Source organism: Pseudorca crassidens, chromosome 2, assembly GCF_039906515.1.
Source record: "Pseudorca crassidens isolate mPseCra1 chromosome 2, mPseCra1.hap1, whole genome shotgun sequence".
Classification (NCBI taxonomy): Eukaryota; Metazoa; Chordata; class Mammalia; order Artiodactyla; family Delphinidae; genus Pseudorca; species Pseudorca crassidens.
Window position 1 is genome coordinate 163270505 of NC_090297.1, and position 18349 is coordinate 163288853.

Here is an 18349-nt window from a genome sequence, read left to right on the forward strand (position 1 = left end):
GCGTCTCCCGGCGACTGCGTTTCCCCGCGAGTTGGCTGCGTTCTTTCGGGGATGAAGTCATCCCTATACTTGGTGTGTGCATATCAGCTCGTTAAATCGGTACAGCACACTGGGATTCCTCGGGAAGAAAAGGAGCGAAGCGAACAATGATGACCATATTTTACATTTATACACCACTCCCTCCCCCCACCCCAGAGGAATCGCGGGGAGCGGCGCGCGGCTGGGGCGGGCCGTGGGGCTGGCCGGGTTGCCCATCGACTGGCAGGTCCCGTTCCTGAGATAGCAACAGGACGTGCTGAAGACAAGCCCCGCACGAGGGCACCCGGACGGGCAGATCCGGAGTCCCCCGGCCCGGCGCCCAGTCACGCATCCCGGTTGCCGCCCCCTGGCTTCGCAAGCCGGTGGCCGCAGGTCCCGCGCCGGGAGGTCCCGGCGCCCCAGTCTCCACACTCCGGCGCGGGGGAGGCCCGGGAGCTCCCCCAGTCTCAGGGGAGCGGTAGGCGACCGCGGGGGGGACGACGGCCAAGGACAACCCCGGGGGAGGAACCCTAGCCGGCTGCGGACGGGGGGTGAGCAGCCCCGATCCCAGGGTGCTGGGGAGGCGGGGTGGGAAAGCAACAAAGAGCCTTTGCTAACCCGTAGTCGCCGAGCCCGCTCCCGCCCCTCCCCGCTCTCCGCAGTCCCGCGGGGGGTCCGGCCGGCGGCAGGGGAACGCCCGGCCCCCCGCCTCCCCTCCCCCCTCACCGCCCCCTCGCCCCCGGGGGAAGGGGAGGAGGAGGGCGGCGCCTGCGTGTTCCTCCGCCGCGCGCCCCGCCTCCTCCCGGGCTTCTCGAGGCGATCCCGACTCTCCTCCCGCGGCTGCCGCAGCTGCCGGTTGCACACGGCCTCGGCGGCGGGCGCGGAGAGCGCGGGCCTGTGGAGCTGCAGCCGGGCGCGCGGCCCCGGCGGGCACCCCTCCGAGGGCGGCCGAGGAAGCTCCCGGGGGAGGAGGAGGAGGAGGAGGAGGAGGAGGTGGGGGGCTGTGGCGGCCGCGGGACCCGCTCGGCGCCTCGGCCTCTCCGCCCCCTCCCCAGCTTTTCTTTCGCCCTCTTCTCTCCCACTCCGGGCCGGCGCCTCGGCTTTGTGCGAGGAGATGGTGTAGCCCCGCGGCCGCCCGAAGGAGAAGCTGGACACTTGTCTCCCGGCGCCGAGCTGCGTTCCCGCCCCTGGAGGAGAGACCCCCTTCGGCTCGGCGCCTCCCGCGTCTCCCGGCTGCTGGGGAAGCCTCAGCGCGGCCGACACCATGAGGTGAGGGGCGCGCGGCGCGGGGGCCGGCGGGCCATTGTGCCACGGGAGCCGCGACCCCGCTCTCCCCGGACCCCGCCTTCCCTCTCCCGGCCCGGCGCGTCTCCCTGGTCTCTGGTCTCTTTCTCCCCCCTCCCCCTTTGTCCCTTCTCATTTCTCTTTCTTTCTTGTAATCCTCCCCAACCCTCTTATGGGGGGGGGGGTCCTCTTTTCGACGTTGTCCCGTTTTTCCTCAAATGCTCCTCTTTCGCCCAGGATTTCCCTTCCTAAATTTAATTTGCTCCTGGCTCCCTCCCCCCACCAGCCTTGCAAGCCAAACCTGGGAGATGGGGAGGGGTTCGAGAATCGAAGCGTGCATGTTGCTGGGAAACAGGTATTTTTCCGTCTGTATGTAAAAATTTCGTGCACTTTTATAACAAAACTCTCGTGTTTAATTAAAAAAGGGAGAAAAGTTTGAAAGATGTGAAATTTCTGTGGGGAATAAAGTGCTCTGGTAGCGATAGGTGAAAGCTCTGAAAGGTGAAATTTCACGATGGTGGGGGAAGGGAAAGAATTTATTAGGTTTATATTTGGGGGGACACAGTGAAAGACTGGGATAAGTAAGTTGTTTGGGGTGTGTAAACGGGGGCGGGAGAGGGATTTGTTTGGAAAACCGTTTTCTCTCCTTCCTCTGTAGCAGCCTGTGTTGCATTGCAGCAGCTGCTTTTTCCTTTTCCTCTGTAATCAGTAAAACAGAAGCTAAATTATTTTTTCAGCCCCAAAGAATTGAAGGTACGGCCGTAAAATATTTTTTTAATTGATACGATGAAACATATGGTGTGATATTTTTCGTTTTTGTTTCTCCAATTGTGTAAGAGAATAAACCGTGATGTGGTGTGTCATTCATTGGAGATTTTTTTCAGTCTTTCCTAAGCTTGTTTTGTGTCCCTAACCTTCTCTTTTCGGATTGGTGCAAGACTTCGTGAGAAATGGCACTTGGTAGACTGAAGGCTGATCCATTCTGCGTTATCATCCTTTCGGCCTTCCTTTTAGGTTAAACAGTTGTGGATAAAGTAAATTACTCCATTTCTGTCTTCTGGAAGAGATAGTCTTACAGTTCATTTGGATTTGAATCTCCTTTGTGTTAAAAGATTAATGGCTAACCGTTGCCAAGACCTTTATAATGTAATACAATGAGATTTGAATGATATAATCTACACATTCCTGCGTTTTGGCAAGAAAATGTCATGTCATTGGAATTCTTTCTCAATTTAAGTAGTTTTCATTTTAAACTTTTTTTTTTCTGTCAAGGTTGAACACTACCACATTGTTTATATATATATATTTTTTGTGGTATAAGCTGTGTTGAGTTTTCACTTAAGCTTACTGTGAATTTGAATTATGTTTTTCTTGAATTCCAATTTACAGACCTTTATTTGAAGGCTTTAAAATTTGTTTTTAATGCTGTGTTTCTAAGCGACCCTTTTCCTTAGTGATTTCACATGCAAGTTATTTTCAGATATAATGGATCAGTTCAAAACGTAATTATGGCATACAAACCAAAAAACATAATCTTCATAAAATGTGGCTTGAAAAATGCGAGTCATGCATTTGAGCGTGTTTTTTTTAATCAAGTTACTGATGTCCTTGAAGACTCAGGAACTATAATAAAACATCTGTAATGTTAACATCTTGTAATACAACATATTGTTGATCTCTGCTTTAAAGATTTAATGCTTATAGGAGTCTTGCAGACAAGAATTTATCAAATTTTTCCAAACTTTGGGTAAAATTTTCTCAACATTGAGAAATGTAAAACAATGAAAGTGGGATATTTTAAAATAAAATGATCGTAAAGTTGTCATACTCAGAGGTTGTGAACCAAAAAAAAAAAAAACGTTAAAAGTATTCAGTGAAGTTTGATCACTATCATGTATAGTTGAGAGTCTGTCAACAGTAAATTGTCTTCATTTAAAAGTTCCTTTTCTTATAAAAAGTAACTTGTAATTTTTAAGCTGTTTTCCTGCTCTATTCCTTATTAAATGTAGAGAGGGATGAATCACACTGATTCTTTCCAGTAGCATAAATATAGAACATGGTACACAGGTCAGAAAAGTTTGTTCAGGTAGTCTACAGTAATTCTTTGTAGACTAATTGTGAATAATTTAAGAGCAGAAAAGAGGATCAGCTTTTCACTTTGGAAGGCATTGGATTATTTGGTAGGTGGTTTGTACAACTCATATATACACATTTCCTTAGATACCTGTAAAAGCAGGATGGTGTGGTATGAAAGTAAAAGGTTCTTGTGCTGGCTGCAAAAAGCTCTGGGATATTTTGGTGCTTAAGAAACGGCTCTTCAGGTTATATTCATATTTGACTTAGTCCAAATGATGCTTTCAAGTATGGTAGGACATAAATGTTATGCTATTAAGTCGAGTCTCTCTTATTTATATTAAGGAGTAGTTCTGATGTTTTAAAGGCCATCCGGAAATAGGAGTGCATGAGTAGGAATTTCCATTTAAGTTGGTCAGGATTCTGAAGAGAGGATATGCTAAATATGTTGGCGGTTTAGGCATTTGTGATAAGATCTTTCAAATGACTGTAATTTCAGGAATAGCACGCTCATTGTGGTATAATGTAATAATTCCTATACAGAAGGAAACAGAATAATACTTTACATTCGTGAAACAATCTTAACGGCATTCTGTACTTGTAAAAAGCTGTATATAGAATTACTTGTTAATGTTTTGCTTACAGATAAGAATTTAAGAAATGAGAAAGTGTATTTCTTACATAAGACAGTGAAAGGGTTGAGACCCAAAAAACTGGTACTTTTGTTAGTGTAACATCCAACTGTTGGGTTCTGTTCCTATTGTTCATTTATGTAATGTTTCAAAAGTATAAGATTTATGATTGAGGTAGGTGTATATATGTAATATTAATATAGTGTATGCCTTTTAAATGATTACATTTTTACTTAGTTGGTTAGTTACTCAAGATCTTATTTTGATAGAAAGAGGAGCTTGTCTGATCTAAAATAGTTGCATGTAGCCTAGTGGCTAAGAAGAGCTCAGAAGATTTTGGATTGACATTCTTAGGTCCATATTAAATAGTCCAGGCTTCCACTCACTGTTCTGTGACTTTCTCATGGAAAAAGGTGTTGTGGAGTTGTGAGGATTCATCCAAGCCACTTATTAGCTGGCTGACCTTGAGCTGATCACATTATTTCACTGATCTGTATTTTAAAATATGTAAAAATAGGCATAATTCTTTACTGGGTATTAAGGATCAAATGATAATGGAAAAGAGTGTGTATTGTGTACTTGTAAGCATTATACAATTATATTACTTCTTTTGTTTTAGGGCTTAGTTCTGTTTTAGACTAGTTACATAAATCTTTTGGGTATTTAGCTTCACCTCATCCAGTCCAAGTGTGGCAAGAAGGGTTTTTTGTTTTTTTTTTTAAATTTTATTTATTTATTTATTTTTGGCTGCGTTGGGTCTGTTACCACGCGGGCTTTCTCTAGCTGTGGTGCGGTGCGTGTGCTTCTCATTGCAGTGGCTTCTCTTGCTGTGGAGCATGGGCTCTAGGCGCGCAAGCTCAGTAGTTGGGGCCCGCCGGCTCTAGAATGCAGGCTCAGTAGTCGAGGTGCACGGGCTTAGTTGCTTCGCGGTATGTGGGATCTTCCCGGACCAGGGCTTGAACCTGTGTCCCCTGCGTTGGCAGGCGGATTCTTAACCACTGCGCCACCAAGGAAGTCCCACAAGCAGGTTATGTTTTGCTTATCTACTCCCAGTTGGTAGTGGCTGCCATGTTGATAAGGACATAGCTGCATTTCTGGGTTTGGTGAGAAAGTGCCATGATTAGTAATGTTTAATTGGGATGAGGGTCCCAGAGAGTGGCAATAGAGTGTTTCCTGGAATGCTCATTACTTAACCATCTGTGATCTAATCCACCCTTCTTATTTTATAGGTGAGGAAACCGATCTTTAAGTTTCCTTCCTGTGTGTATATTTAGTCTTTGAAGTAGTTATTGTGATTTTGTTACCTTCATTTAAATGTAATATACATTTTAGAGTGTGGCACAGTCAGAGCTCAGAAGATCCAGGGTTTATATGCTGACTTGTTAATGGAGAAAACAGATAAAAATGGAGATAATTCTATTATTTCAGGGATTGCTGTGTCAGATGTCAAGTGAGATACCCATGAAAGGATACAAATAGTAGTCTCTATGCCCACATCTTCCTTTATGCTTGTAGCTTTTGGATGTGTGACTTTCTCACAGACGTTAATTTTAGGGGCAGGAGCCAAATTTGCATTTTTTGGAATGTTAGTGCATTGTATTTAGGCATTGTTTTGCCTTGTAGGTATTACGTGAACACATCTTGAATAAGAATGTGGATTAATGAAGAAAATTTACCGGTTTTTACAGTAGTCAAGGTTTTGGATACCTTTTTAGCCCAGTTGGAATAAGCAAAATAACTGGCAGGCCCATTTGGCTGGTATAGAAGAAATTACGTACTGGACTGACAGTTTTGGTTACTTATCCTACACACAGCTTAAATCTGGGGTGACTGTATAACTTGTAAAACACCCAGTCTTTATCATAAGCATAAGAAGGATTTGGAAAAATGTGATTTCAATTTTTATGCAGTTGTTGGGGAGGAAAAGGATACTTAAACTCTTCCTGTGCCCCTCTCCCCCTTCTTTGAAACTGACAGATGGAACTGAGTGGAAGTAAAAGTTAAAAGGGAGAATCTGAGCTGAGGCTGTACCTCAGTGAATGATTCCCCTAGTAAGGGCTTATGAAGTTTTCTGGAATAGAAATCAGGAAGGGATTCCTTGACAAGGGATTCCTCTGACAGGGGATTCCTTGTCAGACCTTCTGGGAAGTAGTCCTTAATTTATTTACCTCCCAGCTCTCCCTTTGTGTTACTATGTACTTTGCATGTTTTTTGGCCATTGCATTTATTACATTGTTTTATAATGATCTGGATCTATCTGTCCCTCTTCACTGTAAGCTCCTTGAGGGTAGGACAGCGTTTTTATATTCACGGTACCAGCCAAATATTAGGCAAATAGTGGGTGCTCATGTAAATGCTTAACTTTGGGGTGTCCTTTTCCAGAATCTATGTACTAACAATAACCACCACCATTTTTGGAGCACCTGTAGTGTTCTAGAATGTGTACTGGGTATTATAGGATGTAAAATAGTATTTGGCATATAGTAAATGTTATTTAATTGAAACAAACAAACAAAAACAAGCATCCTGACCACAGTAATAGTGTTCAGAAACAAATAGAGTATGTTTCTCACTCGAACAAAAAGCTCAGAAGTAGCCAAAAAGAGTCAAATTCAGGTTTGTCGTAACTCCAAAGCCCTTTTGGAAGATACCGGCTTTCCTTGACTTTCTCATTAAATTCTCCATTAACAGAATGGCCATCATTCTGTTTTTTAGTCTCTTTGATCATGGGACTTGCAGATATGTTTGAGCAGCAAGCTTATGCATGTCTATTGGTTTAGCTTATTTCTACTCTACCTAATGACTGCTTTGTTTTGATTCTTCCTAGCGCTTAAAATACCAATAATTGGATAGTTTGTGATATTTATGAAGGAAGATGTATTAGCTTAGGGTGCTGTAACAAAATCCCACAGAAATGTATTTTCTCAAAGTTCTGGAGGCTGGAAATCTTGAGATCAGGGTGCTATTATGACCAGGTTCTGGTAAGGCGCTCGCGCGCTCTCTCTCTCTCTCTCTCTCTCTCTCTCTCTCTCTCTCTCTCTCTCTCTCGAGAGAGAGAGAGAGAGAGAGAGAGAGAGAGAGAGAGAGAGAGAGAGAGAGAGTCAGAGAGACAGAGAGACAGAGACAGAGAGACAGAGAGAGACAGAGAGAGAGAGACAGAGAGAGAGATGATCCTATTGGATTTGGGCCCCACCCTGACGAACTCATTTAACCTTAATTACCTTCTAAAAGCCCTGTCTCCGAATATTGTCACACTGGGGATTAGGGCTTCAAAATATGGATTTTTTGGGGGGGAAATAATTCAGCCCGCAGTAGCAGATACCCAGATTTTTTTTGTCAGTGGATATAACTTTGATGGAAGAAACTAATCTGTATAATGCTTAGATGATTTATAGATTGATTTTATTAAGTAACTCTACATGAAGAAATCATTTACTAACAGGGAATGATTCACACAAGAGACCTCTTATATTTTCTAGAAACTTCTGTACGCTGGAAGCTTCTGTTTTATAATGATTCTAATAAACTTAGTTAACATGTACTTTTACAAAGAATCCTTCTGGTGTAAAGCAGTCAGTGTGCATATATTTCAGTGCAGAGGTTGCATGGAAGAGGGTAAAGAGGACAGGCTTTGAAGTCAACCTGAGTTCAAATTCTATTTTGACGTTTATGAACTAAGTGATTTTTGAGTAGGTTACAAACAGTTTTTGAGATATGAATTCCTTCTGTAAAATGGAGATGCTTTTTGCATTACAGAGTTGTTAGGAAAATTAAGTCAGAAATTATATAAAACCCTGGCATAGCATTTGGCATGTAAAATGGGCTTGAGAAGAGTAAATCCCCTACTTCTATGAAAGTCTGACATCTCTTAAGTTTATGTTAAGAATGTGAAAAACGATGTTAAACGGTGCAGCTGCTTTAGAATCAGTGTGGTAGTTCCTCAAAATGCTAAACAGAGTTACTAGATGACCCAGCAATTCCACTCGTTGGTATACATCCAAGAGAAATAAAAACATATATTCGTGCAAACTGTACACAAATGTTCATGGCAGCATTACTCATAATTAAGTCAAAAGGAACATGGATGGAAACGTGCTAAGTAAACGAAGTCAGACATAAAAAGCCACTTAGTTTATGATTCCATTGATACGATATGTCCATAATGGGCATATCTATAGAGACAGGAAGTAGATTAATAGTTGCTGCGGTCTTGGGATAGTGAAGGAGGAGTGGGAAGTGAGTGTGTGCAAAAGGGTTCCCTGACCCCATTCTACTCTGTGTGTGTGAGTGTCAGGGGCGGGGGGAGGTTGGGGGCTTCCCGAAACCAACAGGCAATTCCCAGATGCCATCAGGGTGTCTGAGAATTCATCTCAGCTCTGACACTGTCTGCCTGGAGATAGAGTGAGATTCCAGGGGTAAAGGGCTCAGTCCCACAAGACCCACCCTCCACTTCAGAGGTGAGTTGCAAGTACAGGTTATCACCTGTACTTCTGACCGACTGGCTGTGAATCAGAGGGTCCCCACAGCTCCCTCCTCAGGTGTGGTTAATTGGCTAGAACGGCTCACAGAACTCAGGAAAACTTGTTTACTCACTAGATTACTGATTTATTCTGAAGAGATTATATTAAAGAGTAGGAGCCAGATGAAGAGCTGCTACACAGGGTGAGTTCCTGAACAGGGAGCTTCTGTCCTCGTGGAGCTTGGGGCCGGCACAGTGGTACGTGGAAATGTTCTGGTTCCCCAGTGTGGAAGTTTTCAAAAAAGAGAGCCTAAAAGGCTGTTCTTTTGTTTTTTGTGGAGGCTTCTTTACATGGTCGTGATTGACTGAATCATTGGCCAGTGGTGATTGATTCAGCTTCCAGCCCCTCCCCTCATTCCTGGGGACGGGGTGGGGTAGGGGCTGGGACTGAAAGTTCCAACTCTCTAATCACTGGGTTGGTTCTCCTGGCACTAGCTCCCATCCTTAGGTGCTTCTGAAAGTTACCTCATTCACATAACCAAAAGACACCTTTATCATTCTCTACATGTAGGAAATTCCAAGGGTTTTGGGAGCTGTGAACCTGGAACTGTGGAGGAAGACCAAATATATATATATATGAATAACCAAACATATATCTTACAAATCACAGTGTGTATGGGGTTTCTTTCTGGGGTGTTGGGAAATGTTCTAGAATTAAACAATGATGATAGTTGCACAACCTTGTAAATATATTAAAAATCACTGAATTTTATACTTTAAAATGGTGAATTTTATGGTATGTGAATTATGTCTCAACCTCCACTCCCCATCCTTGGATTATTATTTTCACTTATGCACTAGAGTAAATAATACCGGAAGATGGTCTTGTTTGGTTTACATTGTTTCTGACATTTTTGTTACTTTGGACTAATATTTTAAATTGACATCTTCATGTTTTCTAAAGAAGAGATATTGAAGATAGAACCATTGGGCTTTTCTCTTTAGGGAACCGGGCAGGTAGGAGTGCTGAAGTGGAAACATTAATTAGTGGTGGCTTTGAGAGGCCTGAACAAATTTTGGAGTCGTATCTTTGTGCTCAGGTAGCAGCCATTCTCTGGTAGCCCTGTAATAAGCAAGGATGACTAAGGTCACTGATTATATCAGTGAAACAAATCCATCAGAATCTTCAGAAAACTGTTCAAACCAGTTAGTGGTTTTTTTTTTTTTTTTTTGCGGTGGGGGGGTCTGTTTACAATAATCTCAAATACCAAAGAAAGTTTTTGTCTTTGGGAAATGAAGCAACCTTGATGACATTTTTTTGCCCTTCTAGAACATCTGGTTTTGGCAACCAGTACATCTGATGATAATGAAGTCAAAATGACTAACTGTGCTTCAGAGGTCCTCAATCTCCTATCCTTTTCGGTATCTGTTATTGTATGTGTCAACTTGGTAGGGAAGAAGATTCATAAAGAACCTCAGAACATAAAGTGCAATAAAATGAATAGCTCTTTAGGTCAGATCTCAAGGGAGTCCAAATTGCTTGTCTAACAGTACAGTGAAGGGATCTTTCCGTGCAGGTTTTGTAATGATAAAATTGGTTATATTTGAGTGTCTGCTTTGCTCTGAGATATCCCTTCCTCTCCTCTCCCAAATTCTCATCTCACATTCGACTAGTATCGCAAGCAAATTGTTCATTTTTTAACAATTTAAGATTTACGAATCATTAAGTTTCCATTTCAGTTATTTTGATCTCTTTTTAGTCTCTTTAATCTTTTATTTGCAGTATTTTAAGAAAATGAACCAATTTACTATTATCCAAATAAATGTCTGGTCAGTGTTGTTTTTTTTTTATAAAATTACTTTTTTTCTTTCACTGTAAAGCAGTACAGGTTTTGCATAGATTTTAGAAGGTATGGAAAGTATAAAGATTTTAATAACTTAAGTCCAAAACATCTAGAATTTTGATATTTTGATGTATAGCTTCCTAGACTTTCTGTAATGCACATAGGCAGCCATAAATGTGCTTGTGTGTATGAGTATGTTTTAAATAAAAGTGAGATCATACTATTTAGAAGTGAAATTATGTTATGTATTTTGTAACTGATCCCTTTCCACATCTTGTCACTAAATAGAAATCTAAATAATTTTAAGTGACTGCACAGTGTTCTCACTATGCTTGGAGTGACCTTAATCTCTTAAGGATAGACTTAGATTTTTTTCGTTATTTTTGTTATTATAAAAAACACTGCCATGAACATCTTTGGGTATATCTCTTTGTACACTGTGTATCATATTTTATATCTCCACAGATACTTATATTTTAGCATACATTCCTGGAATTAAAATTGAGGAGTAGTATTTATTTTTCCCCTTTCTTTTACTTTTTTCTGTCAGCAGGTCCCATCACGTCACCCTCCCTTTGCTTCTCTCCATCTCACTGACACTGCTCAAGTCCAGGCCACTGTTAACGCTCACTGGAACAATTAGTGTCTTCTCACTTGCGTTCTTGTCCCCCATTCTCTATACATCAGTTAAAATGATCTTAAAGTGGAAATGCGATATTGTTCTTTGCTTGCTAAAGCCTTCAATGCCATCTTAGTGCTCTTAGGATAAAACCCAAATTAATAATAAAAGCAAAATTATTAGTAGATCCTGTCTGATCTGACTATATTCTAGTTCCCAGCATAGGCCTCTGAGTATGCAATAAGTATTTGAGTGAATAATAAATGAAATTACCAGACCAGAGGGAATTTTATCAGTTTTTCACACACGTTACCAAATTAACAACATGGATGAGAGTGCCAGTTTCACCACATTGTGACCAACTCAAGCCATTATCAGCCTTTTTAATCTTTGCCAATCTGATAGGCAAAAGGTGTTATCTCATTGTTTTAATTTGTGTTTCTTTGATACTAGAGTTGGACGTTTCTTCATGTGTTTACTGGACATCTCTGTTTTTGTGTGAATTGTCTCTATCCTTTGCCTATTTTCCCAATGGGATGTTTAGTTGTTCCTGTAATGATTTATACCATCTTTAATAAGTAACCCTTTATGGTGTAGATATATTGATATTATACCAGTTATCTAATGTGGTATTACAAACCGCCTCAAGACCTAGTAAAACGTGTGTGAGTTGGCTGGGCAGTTCTGCTGGTCTCACCTGGATTCACTCATCTTTTCATTCCCTGTCTGGGTTCATGCGGTGTGTCTGTTTGTCTCTCACTTAGTAATAGCAGCCTTCCATTAGATCATGCCCCAGTGTGCAAGCTTTTATCAAACTTCTGCCTGCATTCTGTTCCCTTAGTCTTCTTGGCCAAAGCCAGTTACATGGACAAGCTCAGAGTCAGGGTGGGAGGAGACGACACAAGGGTGAATCAAGAGGTGTGACTGTTGGATGCTGTGATGTAAAATCAACCAGATGTATCTTATAAAGAAATTTATCACTTGTCTTTTAATTTTGTTTTGGTAAAGAAGCATTAAAATTTCATGTCAGATCTGTTAGTTTTACCTTTATAGTTTCTGCCTTTGGTGTCATGCCTTTCCCGACTTAAAATTATATTAGTATTTACCTACATTTTTTTCTATTACTTTTTGGTTTATGGTTTCATTTATGTTTAAATTTAAGCCACCTGAAATTTGTTTTGGTGTAAGATGGGAGGTTAGTATTTGACAAAATATCAAATATTTAGTCCTTTGTCAGCATGATTTGTTGAATAATCTGTCTTTTCCCATTGATTTGAAATGCCACACTCATTGTATACTGAATTCCCATAAATACTTGGTTCTGTTTTTGGACTCATTAGTTATTTGTCTAATTCTGTGTTACTACCTCACTGTCTTAATTACTTTGAGTCTGTAGTATATTTTAATTTCTAGGAAGGAAAGTTACTGTTCATTTTCTTGTTTTTCAAAACTTTATTTGCTATTCTACTTAATACATTCTTTTAGGTTAGTTTTGGAATCATTTCATCAATTACAACGAAAATGAAATAAAAAAGAAAAATTGCACCCCGAAACCTGTTGGAGTTTTGATTAGAATTGTGTAAAATTAATGGATTAATAGGGGTAGGGGAGAGAATTGACCCCTTTATAATACTGAGTTTTTCATTCTTTTTTCTCCTCCATATATTCAGATTTTTTATTTCATCTTTAGTAAAGTGCATCAACACTTTAGTTTCTAGTTTAGTAGGTTTGATATGGTACCTTTAAAAAGTTCTTACATATTTAGAAATTAAACTTACAGCTTATTTTTACTCTAAGTATATCTGTTCTCATTTTTGTCTTAATTTTATTTAAAATGTATACTTGTATTTAAACATAAAGCCTGTGATTTAAAAAAAGTTTTTCGTTCTCCAGTAACTCAATTCCAATGTTGGCATTTATATTCCTCAGTTTTCTTAGATTTTGAAATGTAATAGCTAATGGTTACTGAGTACTTACTGCCTGAAATATCAATACTTCCCATATTAACCATTTAATATTCCTCTTATAACTTATAAGGTAGGAACAGTTGTTATTCCCCTTTTATAGATGAGAAAACTGAGTCGCAGAGGGTTAAGTAACTTGCCCAGGGTCACTCACTGGTAAACAGCAAACTGGGATTCCATCCCAGGCAGTCTGATTCCAGAGCCCATGCTTTTAACCAGTATGCTCGGGTCTCTCATTCAAACATGAACTGAGGTCTGTGTTTGAATTTTCTAAGTGTTGATGTGTGAGTGAATAATTTACTTTTTCTTTGTGATTTCGTCATATAAGGGTTCTTTATTTTCTGAAAATAATTGGTACAAGAACAAGGCCATGTAGAATGAATTGACCTAGAATAGGAGTAACATTTCAGAGATAGCAGGGGTGGGGAGAAAAGACTTTACTTGGGCTTAATCTTGAAAAATGAAACAAAATTATGGAAACATTCATGTTATAGTTGCTACGATGTGTTAAATTCTTAAAATGGAAGAAGAATGAATCAAGTGTTGGTTGCTTGTTTCGCATAATTTTTCTTTAAAAATTGCGAGATCGCATGAAACTATATACTTCGTGTAATGATGGACTTTTCTAGTATGATCCTAAAGAAATCCATTTTTGCCAAAATATTCAAAGCCTTCATTATCAAAGCCCACTTATATTTTCATATTATTTTCTTTTGCCCTCCTATGATCTCATCTTCATTAGCTTTCTCCCATTATCTGCTCATGGTATCTGTTCAAATGCTTTCAGGGGCAAGTAGCAGACTTAAAGTACTTAAACGTTAAGAACATTTACTGTCTCGTATAATTGGAAGTCCCGAGAAAGAGTGGGCTCCAGGCCCACTACACTCAGTGGCTCATGGATGTCTCTGAGAATCCAGGTACATTTTGCCATCTTGGGTATCCATTTCATCTTCACACAGGTAGCAAGCAGGCCATGGGATTTCTAGGCTTCACATTCAGAACTAGCAATTCTTACAGGAAGGAGGACCATCTCTTCTTTTGTTGCTTTTTTCCCCTCTTAAGGTATAATTTACATACACCTAAATGTATTAATCATAAGTATATCTATAGGTGGATGGATATTTACTACATATACACATCTGTGTAGCTACCAGACAGGTCAGGATACAGAACATATCGAGTACTTTTCATCCCATTAAGTGCCCTTACGTTCCTTCCCAGTCAGTGTCCCTCTCCAATTTTCATTTCTGCCAGTGGCTTTGCCAGTAGTTGGAAACAGTTCTCATCATTTTTAGTGACTTTGTAAAGCCGTGCATCTTTTGAAAGGTTTGCACTTCTGCTTTGTACATGATACTCATTGTGTTGCTTTGTCATTGAAATACCTGCCATCTTTGAGAGACTGACAGGGCAAAGGTGAGGTGGACTGACAGAGGCTCCTGTTACCATAGGAGGGATGTTTGACAGGGATGAATTTTATAAGTTGTTAGTTCATTAGTTTTTCTGGTGTGTGTGTGTTAGGATGACTTTGCTTCCCTGGGCGACCTGGCAAGTTGTGGGAGTCTGGCAATGAATCATATTAAGACCCCTGAACCTGTTCTGGCCTATGTTACATTTTTACGTATGTGTTGCTGGATTTTCTAATTTATTGCATTGGTGTATTACCCCATCCAGTCTGATCTATGCAGCAGTCAGGTCTTTCTGAAATTCAGATTTTATCAGCTCAGTCTTATCTCTTAACACTTCAGTGGCTTCCCATTGCTCTTAGAATTAATACCAAACTCTTCATTATCATGGCCTACGTCCCACATGGTTCCTCTTGCTCTGTGATTCCAAAGTTAGTAAAATGGCCCAGTAAGATGAATCCTCAAAAACCAGTTACAGGGAATTCCCTGGCAGTCCAGTGGTTGGGACTCTGCACTTTCACTGCTGTGGGCCTGGGTTTGATCCCTGGTCGGGAAACTAGGATCCAGCAGGCAGCGCAGCGTGGCCAAAAAAAAAAAAGGGAAAAGAGTTAAAAAACCCAGTTATAAAAAAGTCAAGATGTGCATAGACATACCCATTCCCTTATGCTTACAGTTTAGTGAGGGAGGAGGCATTAATCAGTTTGGTACATGGTATTGTGAGGGTAGAGACTTTCATATATTTTTGTTTGATTCCTTTTTAAATAATGTCATGTGCAAATAATATTTTAAAATTTTGTCTAGTATGTATGCCTTTTAATTACAGCAGGTTGCCAGTGTTATTTTATATTGCTTTAGTATTTTGTTATACCCATTTATTCTTTTTTTCAAAGCATCTACTTTAAGGGAAATTCCTCCATCATCTTTTTATATTCCTCTGGATATGGAAGTTTTTCAAGGTGGTTTCATTTTGGGAGGAGATAGGTCTAATAGAATCGTCATTGGCTTCAAAGCTTTTCTGGTCTTTACTGACTGTGAGACCTTGGCTGTGCCCAATCTCAATTTCTGTTTCTGCCAAACGGAATTAATAATCCATTGCCTTGTTTTGTGGTTTGCCATAATGTATTTAGAGGATTTAGTGTATTCTAGCTATTGTTTTCTTTGTGTTGCACCATAACTTTTTTAAAAAAATGAAGTTCAAGCTCCTGAATGTTCTTTTGCCTTTTTCTTTAACTTTTAATGTGAAAGACTTCTTATTTTAGGCACTCTAAAAGCAAGGAGCTAGTTAAATTCTTAAAGAACCTATATTTTAAAATGTTTTAAACTTTGTTAAAATGAATCTTTAAAAAGCAGACCCCCGAGCTTCCCTGGTGGTGCAGTGGTTGAGAGTCCGCCTGCTGATGCAGGGGACACGGGTTCGTGCCCCGGTCCGGGAAGATCCCACATGCCCCGGAGCGGCTAAGCCTGTGAGCCATGGCCGCTGAGCCTGCGCGTCCAGAGCCTGTGCTCCGCAACGGGAGAGGCCACAACAGCGAGAGGCCCGCATACAGCAAAAAAAAAAAAAGCAGACCCCCTGAACTGTGGAACCATTATTTGTATCACTAGGAACCAGCCCCCTTTCTCCTGCAGTGGCCACCTCAAGTCTCTCACTACCTTCCTTTCATATGCTTGGTTCCTACTTTGTCAGCTATCCTTCCCAGACTTCCTCCTAAAAAACCTTCACCTGCACTCTGTAGCATACAGATGTCTCAACCTGGCATTCAGGGTCCTCTGCAAAACATTCCAGGAATGCCTGTCCATATACCCCACATGAATTCATTTCACAGTGGTCTGCTGCTTGTTCCCCAAAGGTTCTGGTGGAATTTTGGTCTCATTACTTCTGTTCTGTCTTCTGGAAAGCTGCCTTCTCTGTGCTCACTCAGACTCACTCTTGCTTCAGTTTCCTCTGCTAGTTTATGTCTTTAGTGATTACTCCAGGCTAAGTCTCTCTTATTGAACTCAGATCATCTGTTGACTGTTCAGCTCATTTGGTACTTCAGACCTAAAATTTTCCCTCAAAAAATCAAGCGTGAGCTCTCTTTACTCATGGCACATTTCCCTAAGCACTTTGTAGCATGCTGGGTACAATCAGGGACTTCCAGTAACTTCTAAAAAAGAAATATAAAAACTAAACTCATGATTATTGAGTATTTTAGGCCTTCTCATTTTAATTTTCTAGATAAATCATCTGATTTTCAAAGGTATTAGGTAGTAGTTCGCACAACTTTATATTAAACAGTATGTTTTTATACTCCTTTAATAAAGCTATGTAAAGGTATGGATAAGTGGTGGTAATGATATTTGGATTAAAAAATTTAATATTTACTTGAAAGCATAAGGACCAACACATCAAATATGTGTGTGTATGTATATATATGTGTATATATATATATATTTTTTTTCCTACCTGGAAATCTTATACAAATAAGAATTCTGTCATCCAGTCAGCAAGCCTGTTTCCCTTCAAAAGATTAACTGTTGTAGTTCTTTCTGAGTATGTAAAAAGTACTAAAATTAGGAATTAATTCAGTAATGTTTTTATACAGATCATGGATACAGTGATGAACTAGGCAGTTTATTTTTTGTGACCTCCAGATCTACTCTTTCCCTTCCCCCATTTTCCTAAATGTTCCCATAATTTCTGTATCAGTCAAGATTCTCTAGAGAAAAGAACCAATATTTATTCATTCATTCATTCATTTAAAGAAACTGACTTACATGATTGTGGGGGCTGATTAATCTGAAATTTGTTATGCAGGCTGGCACACTGGAAACTCAGACAGGAGTTGATGTTGTACCTTGAATCTGAAATTTGTAGGGCAGGCCAGTAGGCTGGAAACTCAGAATTTTTATGTTACAGTCTTGAGGCAGAATTCCTTCCTTGCCTCTTTTAGCTTCTGGTGTGTGCTGGCAATCCTCGGCATTTCTTGACTTAGAGATGCACTCTCATCTCTGCTTCCGTGGTCATAGGTCTGTCTTTTCCTTGTGTGTCTCTGTCTTCACATGACATTTTTCCTCTTTTAAGGAGACTAGTCATACTGGATTAAGGGCCCAGCCTACTCCAGTGTGATCGCATTGTAACTAATTACATCTGCCATGATCCTGTTTCTAAGTAAGATCACATTCTGAGGTACTGGGGGTTAGTACTTCAGCACATCAACTCTAGCCTGAGTTTCCCATTTGGGTATGGACCATGACTTTGGTCTCATTCACCTCTCACTTTAATCAGTTGAGCTAACTGCCCCAGATGACAGATACAGAGGGGAGACATGCATACATTAAATATAAGTACATGCAAAATATCCACAGTAAAGCTACTAGAACTAATGAATGTATTCCGTAAAATTGCAGGGTACAAGATCAACGTGCAAAAATCAGTTGTTTCTATACACCAGCAATGAGCAATCTGAAAAGGAAATTAAGAAAGCAATTTCATTTACTGTAGTATCGAAAAGAATAAAATACCTAGGAGTAAATGTAACCAATGCGGTGAAAGACTTGTATACTGAAAATTACAAAATATTGCTGAAAGAAATTAATGAAGACCTCAGTAAATGAAAAGACCTTCTGTGTTCATGGATTGAAAGACTTAATATTGTTAAGGTGATAGTAGTACCCAAAGTGATCTACAGATTCTGTACAATCTCTGTCAAAATCCCAATGGCATATTTTTGTAGAAATAGAAAAACCCATCCTAAAGTTCATATGGAATTTCAAGGGAACTGGATAGCCAAAACAGTCTTAAAAAAGAACAGAGTTGGAGGACTCATATTTCATGATTTCAAAACTTATTACAAAGCTGTAGTAATCAAAACAGTGTGGTACCGGCATAAATTAGCCCTGTAGACGGATGGAACAGAATAGAGAGCCCAGAAGTGAACTCACATTTATGGTCAGTTGATTTTTTGACAGGGTTACAAAGACCATTCAATGGGGAAAGGATAACCTTTTCAACAAATGATGCTGAGAAATCTGGATATTCATAGTTCTCTTGAAAGAGTTTAGTATTTTTTCCTA

The 18349-nt window shown here is 40.2% G+C and overlaps 1 protein-coding gene across 13 annotated transcripts in view; it reads left to right on the top strand.

Moving 5' to 3' along the window:
• The first annotated feature begins 857 nt into the window (after positions 1 to 857).
• Positions 858 to 18349, top strand: part of ENAH (ENAH actin regulator) — a 155317-nt gene continuing 137825 nt past the window's right edge. For 2 of the 13 annotated variants that reach the window (XM_067729632.1, XM_067729635.1), the window contains exon 1: positions 1454 to 1657. In XM_067729632.1, coding sequence (XP_067585733.1) covers positions 1521 to 1657 — 137 coding nt within the window. In that variant the 5' untranslated portion in view covers positions 1454 to 1520. Of the gene's footprint in view, positions 1288 to 1406; positions 1658 to 18349 lie in introns of those variants that run through there. The other 11 variants (XM_067729634.1, XM_067729636.1, XM_067729629.1 and 8 more) reach the window with 10 other exon arrangements.